This window comes from Xiphophorus maculatus, chromosome 8 (genome assembly GCF_002775205.1).
Source record: "Xiphophorus maculatus strain JP 163 A chromosome 8, X_maculatus-5.0-male, whole genome shotgun sequence".
In the NCBI taxonomy this organism is placed as follows: Eukaryota; Metazoa; Chordata; class Actinopteri; order Cyprinodontiformes; family Poeciliidae; genus Xiphophorus; species Xiphophorus maculatus.
In genome coordinates, this window is record NC_036450.1 from 12,000,372 (window position 1) to 12,028,223 (window position 27,852).

Sequence of the window (27,852 nt, forward strand, 5' to 3'; positions counted from 1 at the left end):
GTACAATAGCTAAGTGCCGTCGATGCTGGACGGATGAGCAGTGAATGAAGTGAAATGCCATTCCTTTCTTAAAATAAAACAGAAAGTTCAGGCAGACAGGCAACAGGTGGACACAAAGGCTGTCTCCTGGATTCTGTGTATCCTGGATGTGTGCTTATCAGATTGTTAAGTGGTGAGCTGCATAACAATCTTCTGTGAATACATGTTTGTAGAAAATATCAATGGTATGGATGTCAAATAGTTTGATAGCGATGATTAGGCACAATTGTGATATGATTGAATTTATATCCTTCAATAAATTTGTTGTGCTTCTGCTAGATTCCTGACAGGGAACAGTAACATCCCACTGTGATTTATTTTGAATAAATATAAAGTGTCCTGCCAGTGTTGTTGACCACTGCGCCTGCTGTGTTAGGAGCCATCTGAGCTCAGAGCATAGCTGCAAAATCCCAGTGACTGTACTTAAGCAGCTGCCACTGTCCATCACCCAGTTAAAACACACGCAGAGTGACAGAGCTGTCCCAGAGAGAGCTCATGGTCGTCCCCGGCACAGAGTGAAGCAACAAGATCACCTCCTTATCTGCTGTGGGACACTAGCTGTCAGTTTGTTATTTTGCTTCCTCGACCACATGTTTTACTCAGTTTAATCGTTTTGGAGCCAAAATGAAGACTTTGGAGCAAATATTTGCCTTTCATATGATTCTGGTCACTTCAGCTTACAGCACACAGAGAGGTAAGTCAGAAACTCTTCAGTGATCCCAGTTGCTTGACTGTGTTTTTGTCTTTTCCTAAAGATAATAGTGTTTCCTGCAACTGTCCAAAAATATTAGTATAATTACAGTGAACTACAGCGATAACCTTCATACACAGCATGAAAAACGAGCTGGTGTCTAAAGGCCAACTTAGCCAAAATTTGATTAACTTCGTTTCCTCCCTACAACTTGGGATACCCTGTCTGTAATTTGTGACAGAGGAAATTGAAAGCCTCAGGTGTGTCACACATTCTAATATACAGCACTTCAGCTGTATACAAGGCAACTGCATCACAGCTAACATGGTTAGATCCTCTTGCTGAAGCAGTGAGTGAAGCGCTGGATTACGGACATGTGATATGAACACCATATCAAATGCTAGCACAAACAGTTCACGAGCCTGCAGGCAGACATGCTTAGAAAGTGTGGAGCACCTACGCAAACTGCAGAGAGCAACAGGTGGCCTTTCTGTCCACAAAGAGCCTCAGGAGCTTCTGTGCAATAAGTGATATGGTGGAGGTTTTGGGATTGTCTGATAGCACGGACACTACATAAAAAAATAAATAAATAAAAAATGAGAGTTCACCTAAAGATGGATTGCATATTTGTCTTAGAAATAAAAACAGCCTCTGTTTTAAATTACTATTCACATGAATACAAACAACATTAATCATTAGTCAGAAAAGGCATTAAATAAATGGCATCATATCTTGCACCATAATTTCTTCAACACCTTTTGGTAAAATTGTCCAAAAGGATTGAAATGGTGATATCCTTCATAGGTTATATTAAAAAAAAAAAAACCTAAACAAAATACACAGTGGACATTCACCTATTTAAGACTTACCATTTGTAGGTTGACCTATTCCTGGCTTTTTCTGTGGAATGTAACTCCAAATTATTCATGCAAAACCTGCCTTTTTGCAGATTTCTCTCCTTTTTTCTGCAGGGCATATTTAGAATATTCAAAAGAAAATGCAGCTGGGGAAGCTGAGATAGTAGTAATCTTTAAAGCCAACATTTCAGCTCATTGAAGAATCTTTGGCACTAACTTTTTTTTAAGCACCAAGTAGTCAAGCAGCACCCAAACCCTCAAAGTGAGAGCTGAATTCTTTCACTTAAGTAATTTAGAAATTTTTATTTCAAGAGACAAAACAATGTCCTTATACTGTTATTCTTTTCTCTCATGTTTTCTTGTTGCTGCTGCTCCCAGTGCACTTCCTCTCTTGTTTTCTGAACTGTTGGTGTATTAGATTTTTCTAAGTTGAAAGGAAATCCGAATGTGTCTGATCTGTGGCCAACTGTAAACAGTTACTATTACCTCTTGAAGACCATTGTCTTCAAGCGATCATTTTCTAAGAAGTTTCCTGCTGTTTTATACTTCATGTAACAGAGCCAAAAAAAAAAATAAATAAGATCAAATGTTTCTGGTTTTGGTTTAGTGAAGAAAAAAAAATGGTATGAGGTACAGAGATTATTCTTTGTTAAATCAAACTAAAATTTCACATTTTGGCAGTCTGACAACAGAATGTAGAGCACATACTTTTTACAATGGATGGACTCGACGCATGGCTTTCCATCTTCTGATTTTGTAGTTAAAATATACTTAATGTCTACTTGAGATTCAGTCATGGTGGCATAATGCAGGATTGATGCATATCCCACACATATCAGTGATTACAAGCACTTTACTGACATGTGGCATTATCATCTGTACTTTTCAAATCCTACATTGAAGTTAGATATGACTGTGATTAGGTTAAAATTACATATTAAAACACACTAAGCAAAAGTACCAAATAAAACTTTGCCAGTCTGTGGAAAACAAGCAACTTATTTCAGCTGCTTCAACAAATGTGTGAATCTCCTGTTCTAATGAATTTAGATCGTTGTGTAACAGAAGGCTTTCTATTTTTGTTTTTTCCTTATTGGCTAGCACCTCGTATCATCACTTTACTAGAAACAGTGGATGTTCTTCTTGATCACAATGCCACCTTCATCTGTGAGGTGGAATCAAGTCCCAGTGCTTCTATTACATGGACCAAAAACAATCAGCCAATCATGTAAGTTTACAGTTTCTTGATCATTTTAGGCATTCTCTTCTAAAAGTAACCACATTTCGATGGCGACATCATACACATGTTATATGATGTATATAAAAAAAAAAGAAAGAAGAGACAGAACTAGTTAGTATTGATAATTTACAGGAAAGCAATAAAATTCTACAATATAAAAATCCAAAATCACAACTCATTATCCCAGGTGATGTCCTGCAAGCTGGAGTGAACAGTGAATACGTTCCAGCTGTTTTACACAGATGTGACCCATATTTTTTCATGACAACATGAACAGCACAAGTCCATTTTCCAGGATATTTTGACTTCATTAATAACTACATGATGTTGCTTTTGGATTTGCAGGTTTTCAGCTGCATCTCATTATTTACAGTCTGTGCAGAACAGTTGTGCTTCAAGCTAATCAAATCGAGATGCTGTGTCTTATTACTAGAGTTGGTTTCCTCCAAAATAAATTGTACCACAGCAGTATTTATGAACCTTACAGCAGACAGCATTAATGGAGCTAGTCATAATTTTGTCAGCTTGCACTTGGACAACCATGCTGACACCCATATTAACTTTTATAAACACAAAATACTGCATGAGATTCCACATGTTCTCCTGCAGATGCAGGTCACTGAAGGGCCACAGACTTTTCACATTGGAGTCTGATGCTGATCACATTAAAATTATAGTGTGAACAATCATATGAAAAATGGGATTTTAGCAAAACATTGCAACAGAGATTTAAGACCTGAAATATGAACGTAGGCCTCTACTACTTTTAATTTAGGAGAATTAAATAATTAGTAAAAGGCCACAGATGCTTAGTTATATCATAGCAATTTAATCTCGGATGCTAGGTTTAAAGTTTAATGTGACTACGTACTAAAAGTAAGACTCGCATCAATGTTCTTCATGCGAGATTCTTTTTGTCAAAATAATGCAGTTGCAACCTGTTCTTCTGTGATGCGTTGGGTCTGTAAAATGTAAAAATAGAAAATTCAGAAGTTGTAATAAAATCTAAATTGGTTACTTCATCACCACACTCCCTTTTGCTCTCTCAGGTACTATGACAACCGATACCTTACCAAGGAGCAGGGCCAGATGTTGACCATCCCTCATGTGAAAGATTCAGACAACGGAGAGTACTGCTGCATTGCTAGCAACGGCATAGGAGAAGCTGCAAAGAGTTGTGGAGCTCTCCAGCTGAAGATGAGTAAGCTTTATTCTAAAAGTTTATAGTTTTAGAATAAAGACTATAAGTAAAAACTTTGTGAACCCTAAAATAGTGCGTTTTCCCTAAACCAGAGCCCCAGATCAAGCGTCAGCCTACCAACGTAACTTTACTGATAGAATCTAAAGCAGTGCTGCCCTGTGTTACCCTTGGGCATCCCAAACCAGATGTCACCTGGCTCAAAGACGATGAGCTTATCAAGGTAAGCACCTTTAGTATATCTTTAACACGATATCTGTCAAAGTGGATGGTGGGCCAATGTGTCTTTTAGAAATGAAGTGAAGAATTGTTCAAAAGGGAGAAATTATGTGAAGACTAGCAAGAGTTTTCACCCATTAATTTGTTATATTTTGCTTGGCCAATGACACGTTACATTATGACAGTGTTTCTCAATTCCAGTCCTCAGGCCCCCCTGCCCTGCCTGTTTTAGGTGTTTCCCTTCTGTTACACACCTGGTTTGAATCTACGGGTGATTAACAGGCTTTTGCAGCACTTGATGGTCATGCAATCATTTGAATCAGCTGTTCAGGAATAGAGGCACATCTAAAACATGCAGAGCAGGGGGGCCTGAGGACTGGAATTGAGAAGCACTGCATTATGACCACCTGATCGATAGGATGTTGGGCCCTGCTTCTACTGCTAAAACAGCCCAAAACTGAAGAAACATGGACTCTAGAAATCTAAGGACATGCTTTGGGGTCTTGCACCAAGATGTTAGCAGCAGATCTTATAAATGCTGTAAAGTGTGAGATGTTGACAGATCGGACTTGTTGGTTGATGTGCATCCCAAAGATACTCAATTAAATTAGGAAAATTTGGGTAAGCAAGTAAACACCACAAGTTGTTGTTATTCTCAAATCCTCAATCGTGCTCGCTGTTTTGCATTTTAATCGTAAAAAAGACCACAACCAAGACTGCTTTTACCGTGACTGCTTTACTATGCAGCCAATATGCTTGTTAAACTCAAAATATTTTTGTTTCACATTTATTTCCTCATAATAATACATCAACTTTGACAGCAAAATCCTTGCGGCCTAATACATCTCACCCACTCAGGGCTTATAATAAAGGAAGCTTTGGTGTTCACTTAACTTTTGAATGGTTATAATGGTTTTCCCGACTCATATATGATCTTGGAATACTGAAAAGTTTAAACAAACTTTTAACACTTTAAACAAATTTCTTCCAGATCAGCGACCGCGTCACCATTCTTGATTATGGGGCACTAAAAATTCATAGGATCCAGACGGAGGATGCTGGGATGTACCGCTGTGTGGCCAGGAACAGCTTTGGTTTGGCCTTTTCAAAGCCCGTCACCATTGAAGTACAAAGTATGATGTTTACTTTTTATGCTTGCATGGTTAAACGTACTTCAAGCAGGCTGAATTTATGATTTTTTTCTATTGGTATGTTAAAAATGACACTGTGTTTGTGTATCTGCTCAGCTCCAGCACGACTCCTGCGAGTTCCAAAAGAGAAGAGAGCAGATTATGGTAGCCAGATAACCCTGGAGTGCAATGCCACTGGAAATCCTACTCCCACCATCACCTGGCTGGAAAATGGGAATACTGTGAGTGGTTGGACTTAATTTACGTGCATATGCATGTAAACATGAAGACATTTAAAATGAATTCTTCTGTTTTTCATTTTCTTAATAAAATTCATTCTTATTGTCTGCACAATTATGTAATTGTCCTCTTACAACGGCAGACAATAAATTGTGGAGTATACAGTTGTGTTATTACTTTAAGTAATGTTCTCGAAACATATTTACACATCTAGTAAAGTATGTAGATAATTCTTATTTTTATCTATTAGTTGATATTTTGTATTTAAATAATTTTGAATGTAAAGTGATTTTTGCCACTCAATGACATTTAATTAACCAAACAAAAAAACTACAAATCATTTTTGAAAAATAATAGACTCTTCAGTGCTTCTATGTGGAGCTTCCATATGTGGTTGAATTAATGATTTAAATTGTATTTTTAAAAATATTATTAACAAGAGGTATATTTTCAGTAATGGTATTGTAATTTCACTAATGGTATTGTAATTTCAGTAATGGTATTGTAATTTCAGTAATGGTATTGTAATTTCAGTAATGGTATTGTAATTTCAGTAATGGTATTGCGTAAATAACTTTGTTGACCTCTGTACTGTTTGAAGGGGAATGATGCTCTTGTCATGGTGCTGCTGTTGCAAAACTTTTATAAAATCTCACAATCACTGAAAACCTTAGTGGGGTTAAAAAGCACATTTTATTTTGTTTTCCTTTCTTCTAGTGTTGCTTTTAGGTCACAGTAAGCTTCTGGTTCTCCACAATTAGGACGCCACATTTCCCCTGATAGCTCATGATCTCAAGAAAAAATAAAAATCTTATGATATATAGATGTTCATTCAAAAAAAGGTAGTCAATTTTCAGTGACCCTAGAGCCAAACTACTTCAGCAAAGTATTTCCACAGCGTTAACAGTACAATCGGGTCCCCTAACTACAGCAGCAGTGTTTCTTTAAATTGCAAAAAGAAAGAGCTATTAACACAGGCAATGGCAGTTTCTCTCAAGCTCCACAATGCTTGACAGGAGGAGTCCTGTATGACTTGTACCTAAAACATTTACTGTTTGAAGTTGATCTCTGGTGGTGAATACCTTCTAATCCTTTTCATGTTACATAGGCATCACATTTTATGAGGGACATTAATTGTATTTATTGGGCCAATCATTGGCATGAAGTGGGTAAATCTGCAGTAAGCAATCATTAAAATACAAATTGAGACCTGTAATATGTTCTGACATTTATATTTTCTTTTGAAGGTGCAGAAAAAAGGGCTCACGTATTTGTGTCAGAACTAAAACAGAATGAGCAGTTGTGAGATTGTAGAAACGCAGACGCTGAATCCCTTACCTTTAATAACTCTAACAGAAGTCACACTTTCATTTGTTGCTTTTGATATCTGCTTTTTACACTTGCATTCACACAGATTCAGCAGTTAGTGAGCTTTCAGACGGGCCATGGGATCAGGGATATAAACAGCAGGGAGTTCTCATCATGGCGACAAAGGTTTAAAGAGATTGCATCGCAGTTATCTAATAATACCCATTATTATCAGGTTAGATAATAATGTTGATCTTATTAAAAGAGAGCAATGTGAGAATTTTGTTTCATGATTGGCTCTAAGTGTTTCAAAGTAAATGCTAGAATCACAGCCTAAGAAATCTCTAAGTTTTTGACTATAATTAAAGCAGAATGTTAAATAGGTGATATTTTTAACAAGGACACAATACTTTCCTCATGCAAACTATTAAGCGTATGACTTACATCACATACCGTCTGGGTCTTTTATAGCCCAGGATATTACAACATGATTATAGGCCCTTGATAGCTGTAAATACTAAGTCTGTTTGTGTGTCTGTGCGTCCTGATTAAAATGACTTTGGGAGGTGATTTTCTGGCAGCTTGTTAAGGCCATTAATATCAGAGGGGCCGGGTCCCAAAACAGACAGTGTGAAAAGCAACTTCAAACATAGACACAGCCACATGTCAGCAGCTAGCCTAGCCTCATTCGTTCACACATTCCCACATTGCAGGTCATTACATGTCATCTTTTATATGAAAATGAGAATCCACTTACACACTCATGTTTTGATAAAAAAATAAGTAATAAATCACTTTAAAATGTTATTCACATGAATTACTAAAAACTGAAAAAGAACATTTATGACATGATGTAAACTTCTTATCTGATCTGTATCCAATACACCTTTCTCTCATCTATGATTTTATTTCCAGGTGTCAGGTGCCTCGGTGGAGGAGACTTTGGAGGGAAATGTAATACTCTCCGTTCTTAAAGTAACGGTGACTAAGTCAGCATTATACACATGTGTGGCCTCCAACAGACACAGCGGCGGAGCGAACAATGTTAAAAAAAGTGCCAGAGTCACTGTTACAGGTAATGTAGAGAAAATAGTTTTCATTGCCATCAAACTCCCATCGAAAAAGACTTGGAAGTCTTTTTATTAGTTAGAAGTTTGAACTGTTTTATTGATGAGTGGTTGTTGTGACCAGCTGCTTATTTGTGTTGTTCTAGCTGCCAGATGGTTGTGCTTTAAGTTGCTTCAGCTGTTTCTTGCTTTAAACACACCCTGCTCACAGTCATCCTCAAATGACAGTGACCACACCTGCATACACACTCCGCTTCCACTTGGTTGTCCTTCAGTCCCCTCACAGATTACTATGACTTGAAGAGAAAAGCACCATGGCTGCTTTTCGCTCTCCCAGACTGAAACATACGAATCAACTTTGTCTTTTCCATTTGTCTTGTGTCTTTGTTCTCACTGTTCAACTCGGGTTCATTCAACTGGTGTCTTCTGGACGTTGCCTCTTTCCTATAGACTGGAGGTAAGAAAGATGGCTTTTTTATCTTTGAGTTTATTGTCTTTTCTTAATGTGTTGAATGTTTATGTACACAGCCTTGTATATGTGTCCGACACCCCTACTAGAGATGTTTAATAAGCTTTTTAAAAGACTTCATATGCTATTTTTGGACTGAAGATTAAAAAATAAATAAATAAAAACCTTTAATTTTGGGTACAAATCATTAGAACTTAGTAACTTTTCACTTTGTGTTGAACTTACACATGTCTACCCCACGTTTAGATGACTAAATGCATTGAGCTGCACCTGGGTGATTTGCTTTTTTTTTGTGTAAATATGCAATTGAACAGATGCACCTAGTAAAGTGGCCAGTATGTGTCCTAATTTAATTCTGAGGGTTGAGATGCAAGTCATAAAAAGGGGAAAAAAGGTTGATTTTGGTTCTGAGGAACAATGAGAACCCATTTTAAGTTCACTCGTGCAGTACAACTGATTTTTAAGACCATCTGGTGTTTTAAATAGTTCATGATGCCATGCACTGGGGCCAACAGCATCACAGATCCACCAAGTGCCGAAGTAAGGTGCTTTTCTACATATTTGGTTCTTGTCTTATGTTACAGCCAATTTTAAGATCAGTTGACATTCCAGTTATAGTTCAGGTACGTTTCATCAAATTCTACCAAATTCATATAAAGTCTTCGTCTAGACTTGCCTGTCACTGTTGCAGTTGTTTTTGAACTTTTAATGATTCCTTTGACAAAGTATGTGAAAGGTTGAGTAAGTAATTTGGTTCATGTTGCTATTTTCTAACTTATTAAGATCAAGAATCCATGCAAGCAAGATCATCCTCACTTGGATCATGTGTTCTCTTTTCTTTCCCATTTTGAACTGTGGGTAGCCATTTCATTACTTGTATATCTTATACACTTTTATACATTTTTCCAGGAGGGGATCAGTAAATGTTGAGGGCACAGTAAATTATTTTTATTGTTAGGTTAGTTTTAGTTTGCTCATTCTTAAATTGGGATTTTCACCTCGCTGCTTTTTTTTGACTGTGCCAAACAGTCTTTACTTTATTTTATGAACCCCTATGCAAAACTTTTAACTTTTTGGAGTTTAAATACGTTACTGCAGAGACCGTAACTGTACTAGCTGTACTAATACACATAAAAAAAGTCACAGACTTAGTAGGTAAGAAAAAAATGCATTAGAAAGTGACTGCTTGAAGACAAAAGTGGAGGGCATAAGAGGCATTAGACTGCAGGCCATAGACAGGGTAAACGGTAACATTTCGCTGTGATTTAACATCTTATCACCACATCTGAACATAGAAATTGAAGATCAAAAAGGAAAAACACAAGGATAAATGGACTTTGATTTTAACTTTGCACAAGCATCAATCTTCCCCTGAGGCGATATCTGGAATTTGTAAATGCGGTAAAACAGAATGACAACAAAAAACCTGGGTCTGAAAATAAGCCATTAGCTCTAGATCAGGGGTCTCAAACTCCAGGCCTTGAGGGCCACAGTCCTGCAGTTTTTAGATGTGCCACAGGTACAAAACACTGGAATGAAATGACTTAATCTTCCTTGTGTAGATCAGTTTTCCAGAGCCTTAATGACATAATTATTCTGTTCAGGTGTGGTGCAGCAGAGGCACATCTAAAAGTTGCAGGACTGCGGCCCTCCAGGACTGGAGTTTGAGACCCCTGCGTCTAGATGCAGGCGTTTAGAGGAGTCAAAATGACACACAGGGATAACGTGTTTCCATGCCTAAAGGTATGACAGGCAATGGAGAAGTAAAAGCAAACATCAAACCAGGAGAAAAACGGGAATAGAGGGAGTCTGGCACACAGGCAGGTTTTTACATAAAATGTGACAGATGTTCATTCACGAGGCAGCGAGGAAGTCCAGCAGACAGCATGCAATCCATGTAAACCTTCTACAGCTACTCTCACCATTAACATCTGGATCATGTTGAGATATTTCAGGTGAAAAACATCTAATATTTTCACTAACTGTCTAGCAAAGCAGGTAAAGAGGGACTGCCAGTTTTTTTTATTTTTTATTTAAGTTTTTTTGTTCATCATTAGGTGCGCTGGAGAATGTAAAAAATGTGTCTTTACTACATGTTGCCAATAGAAAACCCTAAGAAGAATGCTACACTATAAATTGGGACACTAGTACTTGAACAACAATCTGATACAACAAAAAGACTACCTCTATAAAGTTAAAACAAACACTATTTGTTAGGAGTGGTCTAGTTAAAGTGCAAACTTAAAACCAATGAAATGTTGATGATTATCTTACAACTCAAACTGTCCAAAAACAATAAGAAAAAAACTGAAAAAGAGACAGAAGAGAACAAATACTTGTTCACACACTGTTTGTCTCTTTCCAACAGACATCATCAGCAACAACAGACACCAGGCAGTCATAAAGGCATCACAGGCTACTGCAGTGCATATCGTGGAGATGCGTGTCGAACGAATCTTCGAGACGATTCTCTGGTTTTCTTCAACTCCTCTCTCTCGGACCCTGAAGGGATGCAGGAATACCTGGTTCAGAGCTGGTTGGCTGAGCTGGAAGGCCTCAGTGGACTCTGTAACCCAGCTGCACTCTCACTGCTCTGCCACTCTGCCTTCCCTGACTGCAACCCATCAGGTGGCTCGGCCCCTAAACCAGTCTGCAGGTACTGTGTGGTCTACATTTCCCTTTGGGCTGTTTCTAAATTAGAAGCGGAGAGCAGTAAATACATTTAGACCATGTAATCATCTAAATTCATTTTTTCACTTTTGGAACAGAGAGCACTGCCTGGCAGTGAAGGAGCTCTATTGCCATAAGGAGTGGTTGACACTGGAGGGGACTGGTTCAGTTCAGGCTGGACTCTTAAGCTCAGTCACCGGGTCCCAAATTTTCACTTCACTGCTACCCAACTGTCAGGCCTTACCAAGTCTTCACACTGACCCATATGGTTGTACATATATCCCCTTTGTAGGTAAGGTATGACATCTCAAAACTGTGATGAGTGTTCCTTAGTGACACTTCAGCTGAAAGGATAGTTAATAGTTTTTCTATATGTAAGTATATTCGTAATGGTTGTAATTGTGGGTAGATTTAAATTTCTAAAAGGCCAGTTTGGTATAGGCTGTGAGTTTTACATATGCATTTTAGTTTCATCTGCATATAATAGTAATAGATAATACAGCTTAAGCATAGATGTCCTTTTCATATAGCTTAAAAAAAAACAACTATTTCAAGCAGATCGTTTCCAACATCCTATTCTATTTCTGGTTTTCTTCCACTTAGTGTCATATCACAATTTAATATAATTGTTTATGTTGTCAAAATGAGTTTACCAGTGCCGTTTCCTCTTGACGTTCAATTTTTTTTTTCCATTTTATTTCAGATCTCCAAAAAGATCAGATAACAAGTAAGTATGAAAAAACAAACCAGAAGAGAGAAACTCGGCAATAAAACACCAAGTTTCCTAATCCCAGTGTTTTCTTTGTTGTCAACAGCAACATGTTATGATGGCAGGGGTCGTTTCTACCAAGGCAGTGTGAATATCACAAGATCTGGAATACAATGTCAACCGTGGAACAAACAGGTATGCAAACATGAACAACTTAGCAAATCTGCTATCATAGCAATCGGCGGCTCTGGTATTATTATCAATGTGTGCTCATGTTTAAGGTTTTCAAAAAGCCAGAAAGGGTGCTCAGAAGGGCCTAATCAAGGGCTGTGACCAAATTCAAAGGATGCTTTCAAAGGACACATTAATTTAATTAATCATTCAAATAATTAAAAGGACTTAACAAGTAATAAAACCACTCAGCCATTCCTCAAGCTTGATTTTCGGCAGCTTATGTTTAGTGCTGTTATGGTTGTTAGGTGACAGGATATATACATGGGGTATGGGTGGTAATAAATGTGAAGGCTAGATCAGTCAATTATTAGCTTCTCACTTTGATGTCCATGAAGGCCGCGGCCTACATTTACTGCTTCAGTCGGATTGGTCAAAAGAGTTTGGACACACCCAGGGTAACTCCATACAGGAACATGGTTGTTCAGATAAACAAAACAGCAGCATTATGTAATAATTATTCCTTGTGAAATGTTGGACGCATAGTATTTGCTAACAAAGTCTTATATATGACTGATATGTACAGTTTCTGTTTCAATTGTTTTAAAATGCTAATCAGTGAAAGCAGTCTATTTTTGAAAAGCTGCTAGCTTCCAACTCTTATGGTTTATTTTCACTTTTAACAAACTCCTACTGATATGACATGTTTTCATTAAATATTAACTTCACAAACGCCACAAAATCTGAACCAACACTTTATGAGCATTCCCAGCATTCCTTGCTCTCACAGTTACAAAATACCTTGGGAGAAAAGGTTGTAAGCTTTCTCAAGATCCACAAAACATACGTCACTGGACAATCACCCCCTCAGGACATCTGCATCTCTTAAATTGAATCGTTTTGGACCATAGAGCAAACATGCAGTTGTTGAAAAATACTCAAGTCATTATATGACAAAGTTGTAGCTTAACATTTCGAAAATACAACAAATATAGTTGGTATTGCTCAGATATAAGTTAATATGTGGGAAAGGAAGCTGGTCAGCGACATCTAAGTTAGCTAAATTATATTTTACCTGAGAAAAGCACAAGAATAAAAAACAACTTTTAGCTTGTCCCCTTCCCTTCTTATTTGGGTAACTCTTAAACCTCTCAAAATCTCCAAACCTGCTGGGTGCTTTCACAAGAGCGTGGCTAAACTGTTGGGATCAATGATATCTGAGATTAGAAGATTCCAAAGCCAAAAGATTTTCCCAGATGCTTTGATCAGTTTTTTTATCAATCATCCAAGATATCTACCCAAAAACTGACACGGACACAAAACGCTGACAAGTGCAAACATATGAATAGGCATGGACGGGTTAAACACAAACACACACTCTGCTGCCCAAAAGTCTCTTTATGTTTTTACGGCTTTCCTCACTTACAGGGTCTTTTTGGGTGAGCTGTTACTACTCTCCTGTGGGCTATTGTGTGTGAGGGAGTGTGTGTTGGTGCCAGGTCAGCAGAGAGGGAGGAGCTTCTCATGTCACATCCTGCCTCTGGAAGCAATTAGCTTTCACACGCATATGTTAAACAGACTCCAGGACAACGTCTCTCTCCTACACACACACACACACACACACACACACACACACACACACACACACACACACACACACACACACACACACACACACACAGATAGCAGAGAACATTATGCTTATATACGTTTGCTCAATTGAGGAAACAATTGCTGTCTAATATGACCCAGATGTTGTATTCTCTGTAACCTTTTGTTGCTTTGAACCAGTGTTCACGTATTACTAAACTTTTCTTTCCTTTACACACACCTAAAACTTTTTAATGTATAGATTCAACACAAGAGGGATGTTGTGAATTAAAATTAATCTCCGTTAGTAATATACTCTAAAACTCTGGCTTTTATGAAAGAATGCTGAAAGTTTCTGTTTGCAACAGGTCAAGCACAGCAAGCATGTGGGACACAGTGATCTGGTCATAAAGAACCAAAATTTTACTTTTGGGAAAAGTTTTCAAAATGCCAAGTGTGACGTAAAATGAAAGCAAAAATAGTTTTGATGCGTCACTAAATTGTAAAACTCATTTTGAGCACATACATGTGACTTGATTAAAATAGGCAATAATTTATTTTTAATTTAAAATAAATAAATAATCTGCTGTAGACAACTGAAGTCAGCCCAGTTACAATGAGTTGTTTTCTGCTTAAAATGATCTGGGAATAACCTAATGCAATAACAGTTTTTTCAATGAAATGACCCATTTTGTGAGTAAATGTTTGAGGCTCTCCAGCTTAGGAAAAACTACTTTTACTTATATGTTGTGATGTTGTAACTAAGCATTAATGAAAACAAAGGCTTTAAAACTTGACTGATGCATATTAATGACAACCCCTACATTTTTGGCAAGCACCAACCTTTTATTTCCTCATTAAAAGCATTGTAATCTCATCAGAGGGCTGATTTTTACTGGAATAGTTTTCCAAAGGGTATTGATTGATCCGATCATTCCTCAATCCCTATTTTGTGCTCTTTAATTTTACCATATATGAAGTACTTCATGTAATTGCAAACAACACAGACAAACAAAAGAAATATCTCATTACTGTTTAGCTCTAAACCACTTATTTATTTTCTTGTATGTCAACCTGCCAGAGTAATCCAAGTGTGCAAAACAACACCTGCAGGATATAACTGGGAGATGTGAAAAAAAAAGCATAATAAAAACAACAGTGCAGCTGGCTGCACGGATGGAGGAATGAATGGGTTAGAGGATTGAATATTTTGTGCTTTATTAAAAAACTGAATTTGAATTAAATTAATAGTTAATTCCCTCTTTCATTTCATTTGTTTTAACTGAGCAAAGATTAGAACTTTGTCATGCTGAAAAGAAAATACTGGCTTTTTCTGCTGGGTGCATGTAGGTTGTAAAACAGCATGAATAGATTATGCTCCGATTTCCCGTTCTTGCTAATTTGAAACAGAAAATGCCAACCTCATGCTCGCTCCTCATTTTATATCAGTGATATAGAATTTCCTTGAGAGGTTAAAAAAACTGTTTGTCCATCCAGCTGAGTTTGTGTGATTGCTACAGTATCCCATATCCAAATCTTGTACATTTTAATCATGTCAGCCTTTGTTTTTATTTAGTTTTACATTGTGTGTTAGTCTTTTCATTAATCTATCTTGCACCAAGCAAATTCCACACATAAACACCATCCAACATGCTATTGTACCAAGGGACAGTTCTTACCCTCCAAAGTAAAAGCAAGTAAAAATTGGCTCCTATTGAGGCATGTGTTTCGTGTACAGTGGGATACAATCTTTTTGGCCTGAATAATAAAGTTAAAAACTGGCATGGGGTCGAATCTATGTCACTGCGCAGAAGTGGAAAATCTGACAAATTTCTCCTCATTCTGCTGTTAGATCTAATGAGTCATCCAGACCTTTGCTGCACTCAAGAAGCCAATAAAAGGCAGTATACGGTCACTAATTGCATCTTCAAAGAGACTGATGCATTCAGCTGCACATTTCTCATTTTGCACAAGATGAACAGTTTAAGTGTTCAAAATGATTCAGCAGATTAAGTTACAGCTATTATGAGGTAATACAAGCTGGCTAATGTAGTGAGATTACGCCACCTTCTAAAGTTGCTCATGACATCATGGTGCATGATTAAACTAACCTGTGCAGATAAATCACTGTACTATCACTCTTTTATTTCTCTGAAAAGCCACCTCCTGTACTCAGTGGAAATCATTTCATATCAAAAATAGTTCACCTTAAGAAAGTTTTAAGTTTCCTAAAGTGCTGCAAGACATCTGGAGTGTAAAGATGGTTAGACGTGGATGTATTCAGAGGATGAAAACCGAATTCAATTCTCTACTAGGAGTCACTGCCATATTGATACTTTGCCTTGGGGGTTTGCTCTACACAATCTAATGGGACAAGTCAGACTTTGATTTGACTGTTGCTTTCTGATGATTATTGCACCGAGGGTTTTGGCAGACCAAACTGCAGGCTCAATTAAGAAGCTCCCAAAATCCTCAACGGAAAACATTATGCCATGTGGTTGTTGAACTATAACTATATTGCACATTAAGCATTTCCCCCAGAATGTGCTATTTTCTGAAAAAGACAAGATTTTATAATCTGTATTACACTGGAAAGTTTACGAATATGTCATTAGTTCTATCTTTTTCTACGTATAAAATGTGTCTGTTTTTTTCTGTAGGTTCCCCACCAGCACCGCCTATCGGTGGATGTCATTCCAGAGCTGATGAATTCAAATAACCACTGTAGGAATCCTGGAGGAATCAGCGACAAGCCTTGGTGTTACACCTCAGATCCTAATATACGCTGGGAATACTGCGCAGTGCCTCAGTGTGGGGAAATAATCACAGCGCCAGGTTCTTTTGCCTTTAATTGTGATTTGCTTAATTAGTTGATATTCTAACCTTCTCTTACCGTTCCTTTTATATCACACTAGGGGATTAATTGGCACATAAATATTGCATATCTTATTTTCCACTCCAATCTTAGGATTTAGCAATAATGAGTTAACCCTAAAGTGTCTGAACTCCTATGCTATCTTACTGATTGGCGCAAACACATTTCCAGAAATACTGGCTGGCATATAAAACTTATGCTAAGAAACTGTTCCTGATGGGAAAGCAATTTTTATTCACCATTAACCCATGATGAAGAAATGTTATTTATATGAGTCAACACTGGGAAAATGTAGAAAATACCTTTAACAACAATGACTCTAACCTTCCTGGAAGGTATTTCAAATTGCACAGAGGGAAAAAGAATGTGAATTTAAAGATTGAAAGGTCCAACATTGTGACTGACTCTCTCTTCAGCCACCTTCGGTTCCAAAGAACAATCATTTCAGAACCATGCTAACATCTGTGGCTGGTCTTGGTATACGGCACTTGGAACAGCGACAATTTGTCTGCTGATTGTACCCATTCTTGTAACATAGACATCATTTTTGATTATTGTAAAAGCAAACTACTTATTCACAATATCTTTTATATTTATTCACTTAAATGTGGACATGTTAATAGAGGCAACTGGTATTTCTGAATACCTTGAGTCCTAATAGGACCAAATTGGACTCATTTCCAAGCTAATTATCAAGTGCAAAGAAAATCTGCATGGATTTATGTGTAGATATTGTTTCATACATCTGGATTTGTCTGTCATCCCCTTTTTGTTAATCTTAGCATGCCATGATTGAATAGGTAATCTTCACAAGCCTTTGCACATAATGTCCTCTTGAAGTCCTGCTAAGGATTTTGAATGAGCTTCTTCTGTGTGCATCAATAGACTGGCGACTTTCCTTCTACTGTTTTCTATAGTGAGGAAGCCAGAGCTGACAGCGCCTGATCAGGTTCCTCGTCCCCCTCCCACCTCGACATCATCATCGCCAGCCTACTCCATGACTGTCATCGTTATTGTCCTAACCTCAATGGCAATTGCGGTCTTCCTCACAATTATCATCCTTGGCTGTCATAGGAGGAGAAAGCAGTGGAGGAACAGAAAAAGGTAAGAGAAAATAAAAGAAGAGACAAGAAACTTAAAATATGCCGTTATGTTGTCTGATTTTTTTCCCCATGTGCCCTTGCTGTCAGAAGAGAGATTGGGACCCCAACACTGAGCGCTCTTCCATCTGAGCTCTTGTTGGATCGACTCCATCCTAATCCCATGTACCAGAGGGTTCCTTTGCTCCTGAATTCAAAGCTGCTGGCCCTCGAGTATCCCCGCAACAATATCCAATATGTCAGGGACATTGGGGAGGGAGCGTTTGGACGTGTTTTTCAGGCCAGGTAAGACAGAATGATCAAAACAATAAAGAGGGCAACATGTACTTTCTACAATGTCTGTTCAAGTGGACAAGAATGTAATAAAGCAATATTCAGACAGCAGAAAAGGGCTCTACGTGATAATGTTTACATTTTTCACACAGAGGAAAGAGTGAAGATTAAAACAGATGAGAGGTTATCTTAGCTCAGCCAGGCTACTGGTCATTTTGAGAACCAATGCGTCATTCACAAAGTCACAAGGGGAGCCGTTATAGGAGTCACCTTCACTTTACCTTGAACCCACAGCAGGATACCATATAGTCTCACACTGATCTCCTTCATCAAACCAAAAAGCAAACCTGAGTCACAAGGCAGTTTTATTCCTACAGTATCATAAATCTGTCAACAACTGATTTGTCAACAATGTTCAAGCTGTACCTGGGTGTATTTAAAACCTGAAATATATTTAGCTGCGTTTCTCTCCTTGCAGAGCAGTGGATGCCATCTTCATTACTCTATAGAAACTCATCTTTGAAAACTAAATTAGTGAAGCAGAGTGGCTGGAAATTAAACCTGTTTAACATAGATTTAAATGCAAAATAGAACTGAAAAAAAAACCTCCTACCTATAAAGCCCCCTTAAGCACTGGAGTTTCTAAATCCAGTGCTTGTGAGCTACTGTCCTGCGGATTTTAGATGCATTCTGCTCCAACACACCTGAATCAAATGAATGGCTTATTGCAAACTCCTTTTACAAACTCGATGCCTATGCCAGACTTGCTAAAGAGGTAATTCAATCATATGATTCGGCTGTGTTGAAACAAAACAAAACCAAACATGCGTCATAGCAATCCAAAACCCCTGCCAGGAAATGGAAATGGCCTAAAATGTCTTTAATCGAAAACCAGATCCTTTCTCTGAAACTTGATAACTCTAATGTTTCATTATATATATTTTTTTATATACAGAGGATTGGAGAACCACCTCAACACCCACACTGGAAATTAAATAGAGTGGATAGAGTGTGCACAATATATACACTGGGCCAAGAGCCTAAAAATGCAGTTTTCAGTGTTAGTGATTGTAAGCATCACAGCAAATGTGTTTCCAATTCTGTAATTTACCCATAGGAAGATTTCACAAAGTGGTGCAATTAACTTTATTTTTTGGAACAATTTTTCTTCTTTTCTGATCTGGATTCATAAATCAGATGAAAGAGCAAACCTGGTGATCAAGTCTGTCAGAAGTGAGCAATGAGCAGTTCAGTCTGTTGATTTAATCAGGGGTCATAAGGTGAACCGGTCAATTGCCGAAAATGGGTATGAGAAATACAGTTAATTCAAATAGGTTGTATCATGAATCCTTGCAATATATTAAATTAAACGTATGATTTTAGCACTCAAATATTTATTTTAAGTATATTAAGAGAAGGTAAAAATGTGTGGTTATTAAACAAAGGAATCATATGGAGGTAAGGACTGATGAAACAGTGAATTAGGTTTTTTCAAGCTAATTTGTAGAGTAGTTCTGTCTGTGCCTAGAGCAGTTTTTGCAAATTTAAAAATGTTAAAACAGAACATAGTGTTAGGCAAAATGGGCATAAATGAGGAAATTTATTTTGTAGAAACAGAAAACACTAAATTCTATAACATTCTGTATGAATCACTAATGAATGCATTCCAATACTTGCAGAGCACCGGGCCTCCTGCCGACAGAGCCTTTCACAATGGTGGCTGTGAAGATGCTGAAAGAGGAAGCCTCAGCTGACATGCAGAACGACTTCCAGAGGGAGGCGGCGCTCATGGCCGAATTCGACCATCCAAACATCGTTCGACTGTTGGGTGAGTCGGTCTCTGTGGAAAATAGTGAGATGGGAAGAGTGTGTTCCAAACATACTGCAGTCACAGCTGGAGTTTACATTGGATATCTGTTAAAGCAGCGAGCATGCTTCAAGTAAAAACACGGCACAAGTACAAAAACAATGAAACGGAGAAGCAGAAACAGTTGGATAGAGAAGAGACAGTAAGAATGAAGCAAATAAAAGAACAAGTACAAGAACATGACAGGTTAAACAAAATACTTACATTTCTGTACACACGGCTACTGTGTGCTCAGAAAAAGGAAAATGTTTCTGTTATGAGGACTAGTACTCTTCTCAAATGATTATTTCATTAGAACTGAGAAATAAGGCTAGATATACCACTTACTTCAGCACAAAAGTGCCAATACACCTAGACAGCAAGGTACTTTTTAACCGTTTTAAGAACAGACTTTTAACTATTCAGGAAAAATTATTTGATACCAATTCAAATTCGAATTTGAATAATAACCAGGCAATATCAACCCAAACCCTATTTTAAAAAAAATAAATAAATAAAAAAATAAAAAATTGATACTGTCTAAAAGATTAGAAACACTTCAAGCTGGTTTAGTTTCCAGCATCCTCTCAGATACAATAATTCTTTTGAATTAAGTCACTTTTTCCACATTGTTAGCACTTCGGCATAAATGCACTTCAGACAGCTGCTTCATGTTTGCCATGAAGCAGCTAGACAACTAATGTGCTTTTATTGACCTGCGTAAAACAAATGGCCTCCATTAAACATTATCTCCACTAATTCAGTCTATCTTATCTAAGACAAACAGCTCAAATCCAAACATACTTTCAGGAAGACATTTAGAGGCACAGCATGCTCATTTTGGTACTTGCAGAAGATAAACAGAGCCATCGGTCATTGACTGCTCAAAGTAGGTTCCACAGTTCCTCTGGTTGTGAAATATTTTTAAAACAACATTCACATTCACCCCCCATGTCAGAGACCTACAGTGTTTGATGTGTTCTTTCGCTTCAGCTTTGACTGACTGATTCATGTTCATTAGGTCTCCCATAGATTAAGCAAGAAATTAGAATCCCGATGACTAGATTATTTCCTTAACCTCTAACTACCCTCAATGCTAATAATACACCGCAACTGTTGTGTAAAAATATGTCTCCATAAGATGAACGACTCAAATTTAGAGACGACATATGATGGCATGTCTTTGCTTTGACGCATGAAGGTGTGCAGTTTAAGTTTCATATATGTAGCTATGGAGTGAAGCATTTAAGCTGACATTCAACTAAGATTACTACTGTCTACTAGGGCTGTTGTAAACAAATATTTTAATAATCAAGTAATCTATCACTTATTCTTACGATTAATCAATCGAGTAATCGGATTAAAAAATGTATAGAAATATTGGTAAATCTGGCATAACACCGGTGTTACTATCGGATATCAATATCAGTCCAATTTTTTCCATTTGTGAGCATCCCTGACAGTTGCTTTTTTGTAGTTTGGAAAACTAACCTGTAACAATAATAGCTCACTTTCTAAGTTAACCTGAAGAAAAGTTATACAAAGATCTGAAATTATAATCAATATAATAATAAAGAGGCAGGCTCACAAATACGCTTATAAAAAATGTCTATGCTCCAGCTTTTAGTTTATGCATTCATCTTCGGTGAGTTTAATAGATGAATTCTCACCTTGCCCCATACCTGTCAAGCTTTGGGTTTGAGAACACGGGAAATGTCGCCTGAACTGGGGAGTAACGAAGTAAGATGGGGGGATGAAATAGACAAGAGGACAGACGAAAGTAAGACCGGGGTGGAAAGACAAACGAACAAACCTAATGTGGGGGAGACGACCGGTAGACCAGGAACGTAGGAACGGTAGGTGCACACACGATATTTACGGTACCTTCGTTCGTCACACTCAGAAACTCATCTACCTGCCATGTACCGCACGATGATTTCCGCCACCCGTTTGTTGAGTCCGGGAAGATATGAAATGTATTGTGCGGTTCGTCCGTAAGAATACACTTACACTGTAACCATCAACAACTCAGCCGCCCGCCGTGTTCAGTCTATCCGCTCACCTGTATAAATACTCCTGCAGCTGCTCTTCCCGCCGTTCGCTTTCAACCAGCAGCGCCCGGAGGAGAAACGCTGCCGTACTCCAGGCATCGCGCCATTCTTTTTAAGGATTTCTATTAGTCCTCCAAAAACGATAAAAACCCGGGCATTATCATCAATCAATAAAAACCCCACGTGCCGGACTTGAAAACTGGACTATGCTGCTAACACTTAGCTTTCGGCAACAACTCAGAGGCGGAAGTGAGAGCTCCGTGCAACGCAAATAATGTTCCGGCCGGAACACGGTGCGGGAAAATATAAAACATAAATTAATGAACCTTCGAGGCAGGTACATTTTCATCGAGGAATTTTAATAATTGAGGTACTCAAATCATTTGAGGAATTGTTTCAGCCATACTGTCTACTACTGTCACCCTCCCTAGCATAAAAACATTGTTTTGCAAAAGTGTTCATACCTTTGGGATATTTTCTTAGAGCAAGTATTAATTGTCAAAAAATATTTGGGGATTTCTTTTTAATGTAATAATAATAGAAAAGAAAGAAATCACATTTACATAAGTATGGTTTTTGGTTTTCTATTTTTAATAAATAATAAAAAAAACCAACTCCAAAACTGATCCTCCTCCACCCACATTTTGGTAGTGGGGTACTTTTGTGTATAATTTTGAGGATAAGAATTGACTTAATAACATTTAAAATAAGGCTGCCACACGAAAAAGTGAAGTGCTGTGGATACTTTCCATATGTGCTGTAACAACACATGGAAAATGTGGCTTTGTCAACAAAATCAGTAAACCTTGGTATGAGATGTAATCAAGTAAATAATTTATCAGAACAAAGCTGAGATGTAATGGCACATGTTAAATATAATAGAGGTGATTTTTGGAATCTTTTGTTTATATACAAAAGACAAAGTTTCAGATAAAGATAATTTAGTATGTATAACTATCCTGAACAGGAAATAATTAAGTTTGAGGGCCTCTATATGACCCTGGTTTTTTTTCGCCCTGAGTTTTTCACACTCCTGTTGGCTCCTTTAATTTATAGTTTTAAAGACTTTGGTTTATGCAAAGCTTTCTTACAGCTGTTTACAATAGTGGCTCTGAACTGAAAGTAGGTCTCTGAAGAGCCAATAAAATGTGATTCTTTCACTTGTTCTGTTGATTAGATAACTAGATAATGCAAAGAACTTCATCCATCTTTATCCATGACTCACATACATCAAATGTGCAATCATAGCTTAAAATAAAAGCAGAAATACTTTTTTACACTCACAAATTCAGTCCACACCGTTTTGCTAATCTAAACCCGGTCCCTCAGTGGATTCCTGCCTGATATTATTTTATTCTGAAGGACTTTGGAATCTCAACAAGAAATTAAAGTAAACCTTTGTGGGTTAAAACAACATTTGAAAGCATTTCAAATAACTTTGCTCCCTACCAGCAGGTCATTGAGCCTTTGATTTCAAAAGCAAAAACAGAAACATAATCATTCATAGATACTCTTGACACAGTTCACTTTAAGGCAACATCCTACAAACTATTAGCTTATGGAACATCTTAAACTGAGTACAGACCAGCGAAAAAAGAACTGCAGTTCAAGGCCCTGTTGGGTATTTTCAACCCTCTTTAGGACAAATCTGGTTCAACAGCACAACAGACATAACATATCAATTTGCATGTTGCCCTCTTCAATACCAGATTCCAAATACTAAATATAACATGAAGTCTTTTTTTATGTTAAAAGTTTATTTTGCTGATATTTGGTTTCGCTATGCTTATTTTCTGATTATACAGATGTTGTTTGTTCTCTCCTCAGGTGTCTGTGCTGTGGGTAAGCCGATGTGTCTGTTGTTTGAATACATGGCCCAAGGGGACCTCAATGAGTTCCTACGTCGCCGATCTCCAACCCAGTCCGTGCGCACCATCAGCCGAGCTAGCCTATCAGCTCGCAGTTTCTCCTCCGACGGGGAAGCAGCGTCTCTCACCTGTCCGGAACAACTCTCTGTTTCTAAGCAGATCGCCGCGGGAATGGCCTATCTGTCAGAGCGCAAGTTTGTCCACCGGGACCTTGCAACACGCAACTGCCTAGTTGGAGAAGAAATGATTGTGAAGATTGCAGACTTTGGCCTCTCCAGAAACATCTATTCAGCTGATTACTACAAAGCCAACGAGAATGATGCAATCCCCATCCGCTGGATGCCCCCGGAGTCGATTTTCTACAATCGCTACACAACTGAATCAGATGTATGGGCCTACGGTGTGGTGTTATGGGAGATTTTCTCCCACGGGATGCAGCCATATTACGGAATGGGTCACGAGGAGGTTATTTACTACGTGAGGGATGGTCACATCCTTTCCTGTCCTGAGGACTGTCCCCTGGAGCTGTATAATCTGATGCGTCTTTGCTGGAGCACACACCCATCAGACAGGCCGAGCTTTAGCAGCATACATCGGATACTGGAGCGAATGCATCTAAACAGCCTGAGTGCAAATGCAGAGCCTGAAGCTGACTCGTAATTTTTATTTAAGTGATTCTTGCATGAGGGAAAGCATCAAGGAAACTGGGATTGCAGTTATAATTTGTCACTGAGAACAAGGATAAATGTAACACTTGATAATGTTGACTTTACTAGCCCTATTTTTTCTTCTGTGGGTATCATATGTTTAACCCCTATCCTGTTTTAATGACAAACTATGTTTTATTCATTCTATTTTGCTTGACTTTTCTTCAAGTCAAGCAATTTTTGGGGCCTGAAATCATAAATGTACCAGCCTTATATAGGAAAATCTCAAAGATAGGATAAATATTAAAATAAGAAAATGTCTTTCTGCTTGATCCACCTGATTTGAATTAATTGCATATTAATATTATAATATTATAATATGCATATTTAATTAGTGGAGGGACATATAAACCCCCAGGACTGGAGTTATTTCTGAGATGGAGAGCAGATACAGATACTTATCTGAGTTGAAAATATCGCAGGATGACATCACAGGATGTCCACACAGGATGTCCACACCCATATTCATTTGTGTGTTACAAAGCAGATCAAAGACCAATCTGATTGGAAGACAATGCAGCAGCATCTGCTTGCACTTTTCTGATAACAAAACACAAAACTATCATTCCTCCCAGTGACAATTTACAGGATAAACTGAGCTACTCCACAGTGGTTTCATGAAGATATATAAATATAAAAATAAGCAAGTCTTCTGAACTGCTTTTCAAAAGAAAATGATGAACTTGAATACTACATCCAATGCTCTGATCAAACATTGTCAAATTGTGTCTAGCTGTATAATTTGTTTTTTTTTGCCCGGACATACTACTGCTACAGTCTTTAATAAACTGACATTTGCTACTGTTCACAAGGCTTTCTAAAGTTAGCATGTTAGCATACCCTTCCTTTCTGATGTGACTGATATTTTTCAGCTTGTAACTTATTTCTACATGCGCAAAATCTATTTTTTAAGAAAAGTTTTTCTCTTGATTCTAAAACTTGGTGCCTTGATCATTAGAAACTTGAATGACTAATGTTTCAGCTACTCTCTTCTACACCAAGAGCTATCTGAGAATATCTGAGCACTGTGCAGAGTTGGTCACATAGAGGGATTCACACCAGTCAGTACTGTGGATCCCACACTGGGGATGTGACTCACCGACCCCCATGTATTACACAAGCAGCATCCGTCTACTCTCATTTCATCAAGTACTCCACAGATCATTTAAAAAAGCATTAATAGAAACAACAATCAAATACGTCATTACTTTATTCATATTTAAGCTACAGTAATTATTCTCAATTTAGTTAGTATATTTCCAATAACTATTTTAAAAAGGCTAGGAGGTTATCTGCATGGGATGAAAAAAGTCAAGCTCTGAATGCAGCTGAATTAACCTTTTTTGTTAGTTTTTTTTTTTACAGCGTTTGGGAAATGTATGTTTGTGGTTTTTTTAATAGTTCTTATATAATACCATGTCCTTAGTTGTATTCCTTTGTCATGTACTATAAAGACTTGAATCATAAAAGTATGGACATTTTTAGTAATTTCAACAAGAGTTGTTTAAATCTTGTTTTTTATTAGTTTGGTTTTTAACAGTTTTTTTTTTCTTCTCTGCTCTGAATTTTGAAGCATAAAACAGATCAATGTCATTTAATGGACAAAGGGCAGTAGCTTGAGAACATAATGCTACCTTTTTAAAGAGTATTGCTATGAAAGAAACAGTTTATTCCACAGTGGCACACAATCACTTTTAATTGACACTGATCGTTAAAGTATATACATTTTTATTCCAGTTTGAGGCATTTTCATGAGGTTGTTTGTTTTCATTGTTGGTTTTTGATGGTCTTTCAAGTTTGCAGGAAAAACAAAATTCAGTGAGTTTTGTTCATAAAATGTCTCAATACTTGTTTAATGGTTGTTCTGCAAAACCACTTGGCAAAATCCATTAATTTAGGTTCCTTAAAAATGAATTGACTAAGAATAAGCCAACATTTGTCTGAAGGGTGCAACTGAATTTGCTTTTATGGAGGTTGAATGTTTTTCTGTTTTTTAAGAAAAGGTTTAGTTCATATCGAACTGACAAGACTTTGCATATGACATTTTTTTAAAATTTTCTTACATACATTGTGGAAAGATTGAATAAATTAGAGATTCACATAATTTAAAAGAAAGTATTCAAAATTTTCAGTTCCAAATGCATCCAGTAAAACAGACACGCTTAATTTCTTTTTATGTGTGGTGTGCTATTTTTTTTAGTTGCACTTCGTAAACTGTTTTCAGTTCGTTATTTATTTTTGTATTTTTTGATTTCTATGAAATAATATACAGTACATATGTGTATGTCTGTATTGCCTATGAATAAACAAATATTCCATGTATTCGCCCGCGGAGCAAATTCTAAAAATAGCCATTGTCATTAGGGAGCACTGCCAAAGAAATTATTTAATTGAGTGTTTTTACATTGAAGTAATAGCATTTGTTTATATTTAGAGTTTTAAAAAAAGGAAATGATAAAAACCGTTTAAAATAAATTGCTTTATGTATAAAACTCTTTCCTACGGTTGAAGTTCAGAACTATGCTCAGACGCCTGCAGGATATTATCGGAGGGCAGCAGCGCCTGCAGCTGTACAGCTGCACATACTCTGTGTACCTTGAGATCTTCCTTTAAGTAAAAAAAAAGAGAAAATAATTTCTGGAATTTTTATTATTTAACCCTCTTTACTATTAAAACAATTGTGGAGAAAAAAAGATCTTTTGTGCCAAAACATCTTGTATGTATTGAACGTGCAAGGAGGGAGGTGGGCGAAGGGGGCCTGAGCCCCTACCCTTTTTATCCTTGATGCCCCTAGTGCCCCTTTTGAGTTTTTTTTTTTCTCAAAAAAATGTTATTTTGATTTTTTTATTTTTAATCTGTTTGTCAGAAGGCCTGCTGGTAGGACTGGTAATATATCACCAAGGCTGAAATCCGCACTTGGGAGACAGCGGACTCTTGAGGACAATGGACTGGCGAGGCAGGGTGCGAGGACCAATGGTCAAAAGGAAACATTGTGTCCGAAAACAGAAAAAGGGAGAAACGGGCGGGCCTGTTGACCCAGCTGATGCCAACTCAACCTCTCTCTAGCAAAGCAAGGTTGGTGGAATCAAATAATGTTCTCACTCTTTGGTTACCTAGCAACTCACTCATTCTTTGGTTACCTAGCAACAGCCTGTTGAGTCACTTGCGCAGCAGCAGTTTCTGGTTTCACCTCCATTCCTCAGAATTGCTTAGAAATAAAAAAAGAAATAAAAAAACATTGTGATGTATTCCAAATATTTAAAACAGAAAAACTAACAAAAAATTATTGATACAGATATAAGACACTTATTTCATGATATCGTAATATTGTTCAGCCTTACCATAATTAGACTATTTCCGTGTTTAAAATCCATTTTAATTAGTTATTATTTAGGATTATTTTCTGAGAAATTGAGTTTGATTAGTTTGAATGTAATTACTGAAATTTGTGGTTTGGGTAATGTTATCATTAACCAAATCTATATGAGTTACAACAACATTTAATTTCCCTTTGGGATCAGTAAAGTTGAATTT

The 27,852-nt window shown here is 37.4% G+C and overlaps 1 protein-coding gene across 1 annotated transcript; it reads left to right on the forward strand.

The window, feature by feature from the left end:
• The first annotated feature begins 263 nt into the window (after positions 1 to 263).
• On the forward strand, positions 264 to 27,852 carry musk (muscle associated receptor tyrosine kinase). Its single transcript, XM_023338797.1, has 17 exons — positions 264 to 733; positions 2,689 to 2,815; positions 3,877 to 4,028; positions 4,121 to 4,248; positions 5,236 to 5,377; positions 5,492 to 5,616; positions 7,838 to 7,997; positions 8,440 to 8,446; positions 10,827 to 11,114; positions 11,227 to 11,420; positions 11,832 to 11,855; positions 11,944 to 12,032; positions 16,259 to 16,433; positions 17,391 to 17,577; positions 17,664 to 17,858; positions 19,526 to 19,674; positions 23,571 to 27,852. The coding sequence occupies exons 1-17, from the start codon at positions 664 to 666 to the stop codon at positions 24,269 to 24,271; spliced, it is 2,913 nt and encodes a 970-aa protein (XP_023194565.1). The 5' UTR covers positions 264 to 663; the 3' UTR covers positions 24,272 to 27,852.

Bases quoted from the DNA above. Each gene is read 5' to 3' on its own strand.
- musk (XM_023338797.1), top strand. From the start codon at position 664: ATGAAGACTTTGGAGCAAATATTTGCCTTTCATATGATTCTGGTCACT. The intron at 5,378-5,491 runs GTATGATGTTTA...GTATCTGCTCAG, and splicing joins CGTCACCATTGAAGTACAAA to CTCCAGCACGACTCCTGCGA. The intron at 5,617-7,837 runs GTGAGTGGTTGG...TTTTATTTCCAG, and splicing joins GGCTGGAAAATGGGAATACT to GTGTCAGGTGCCTCGGTGGA.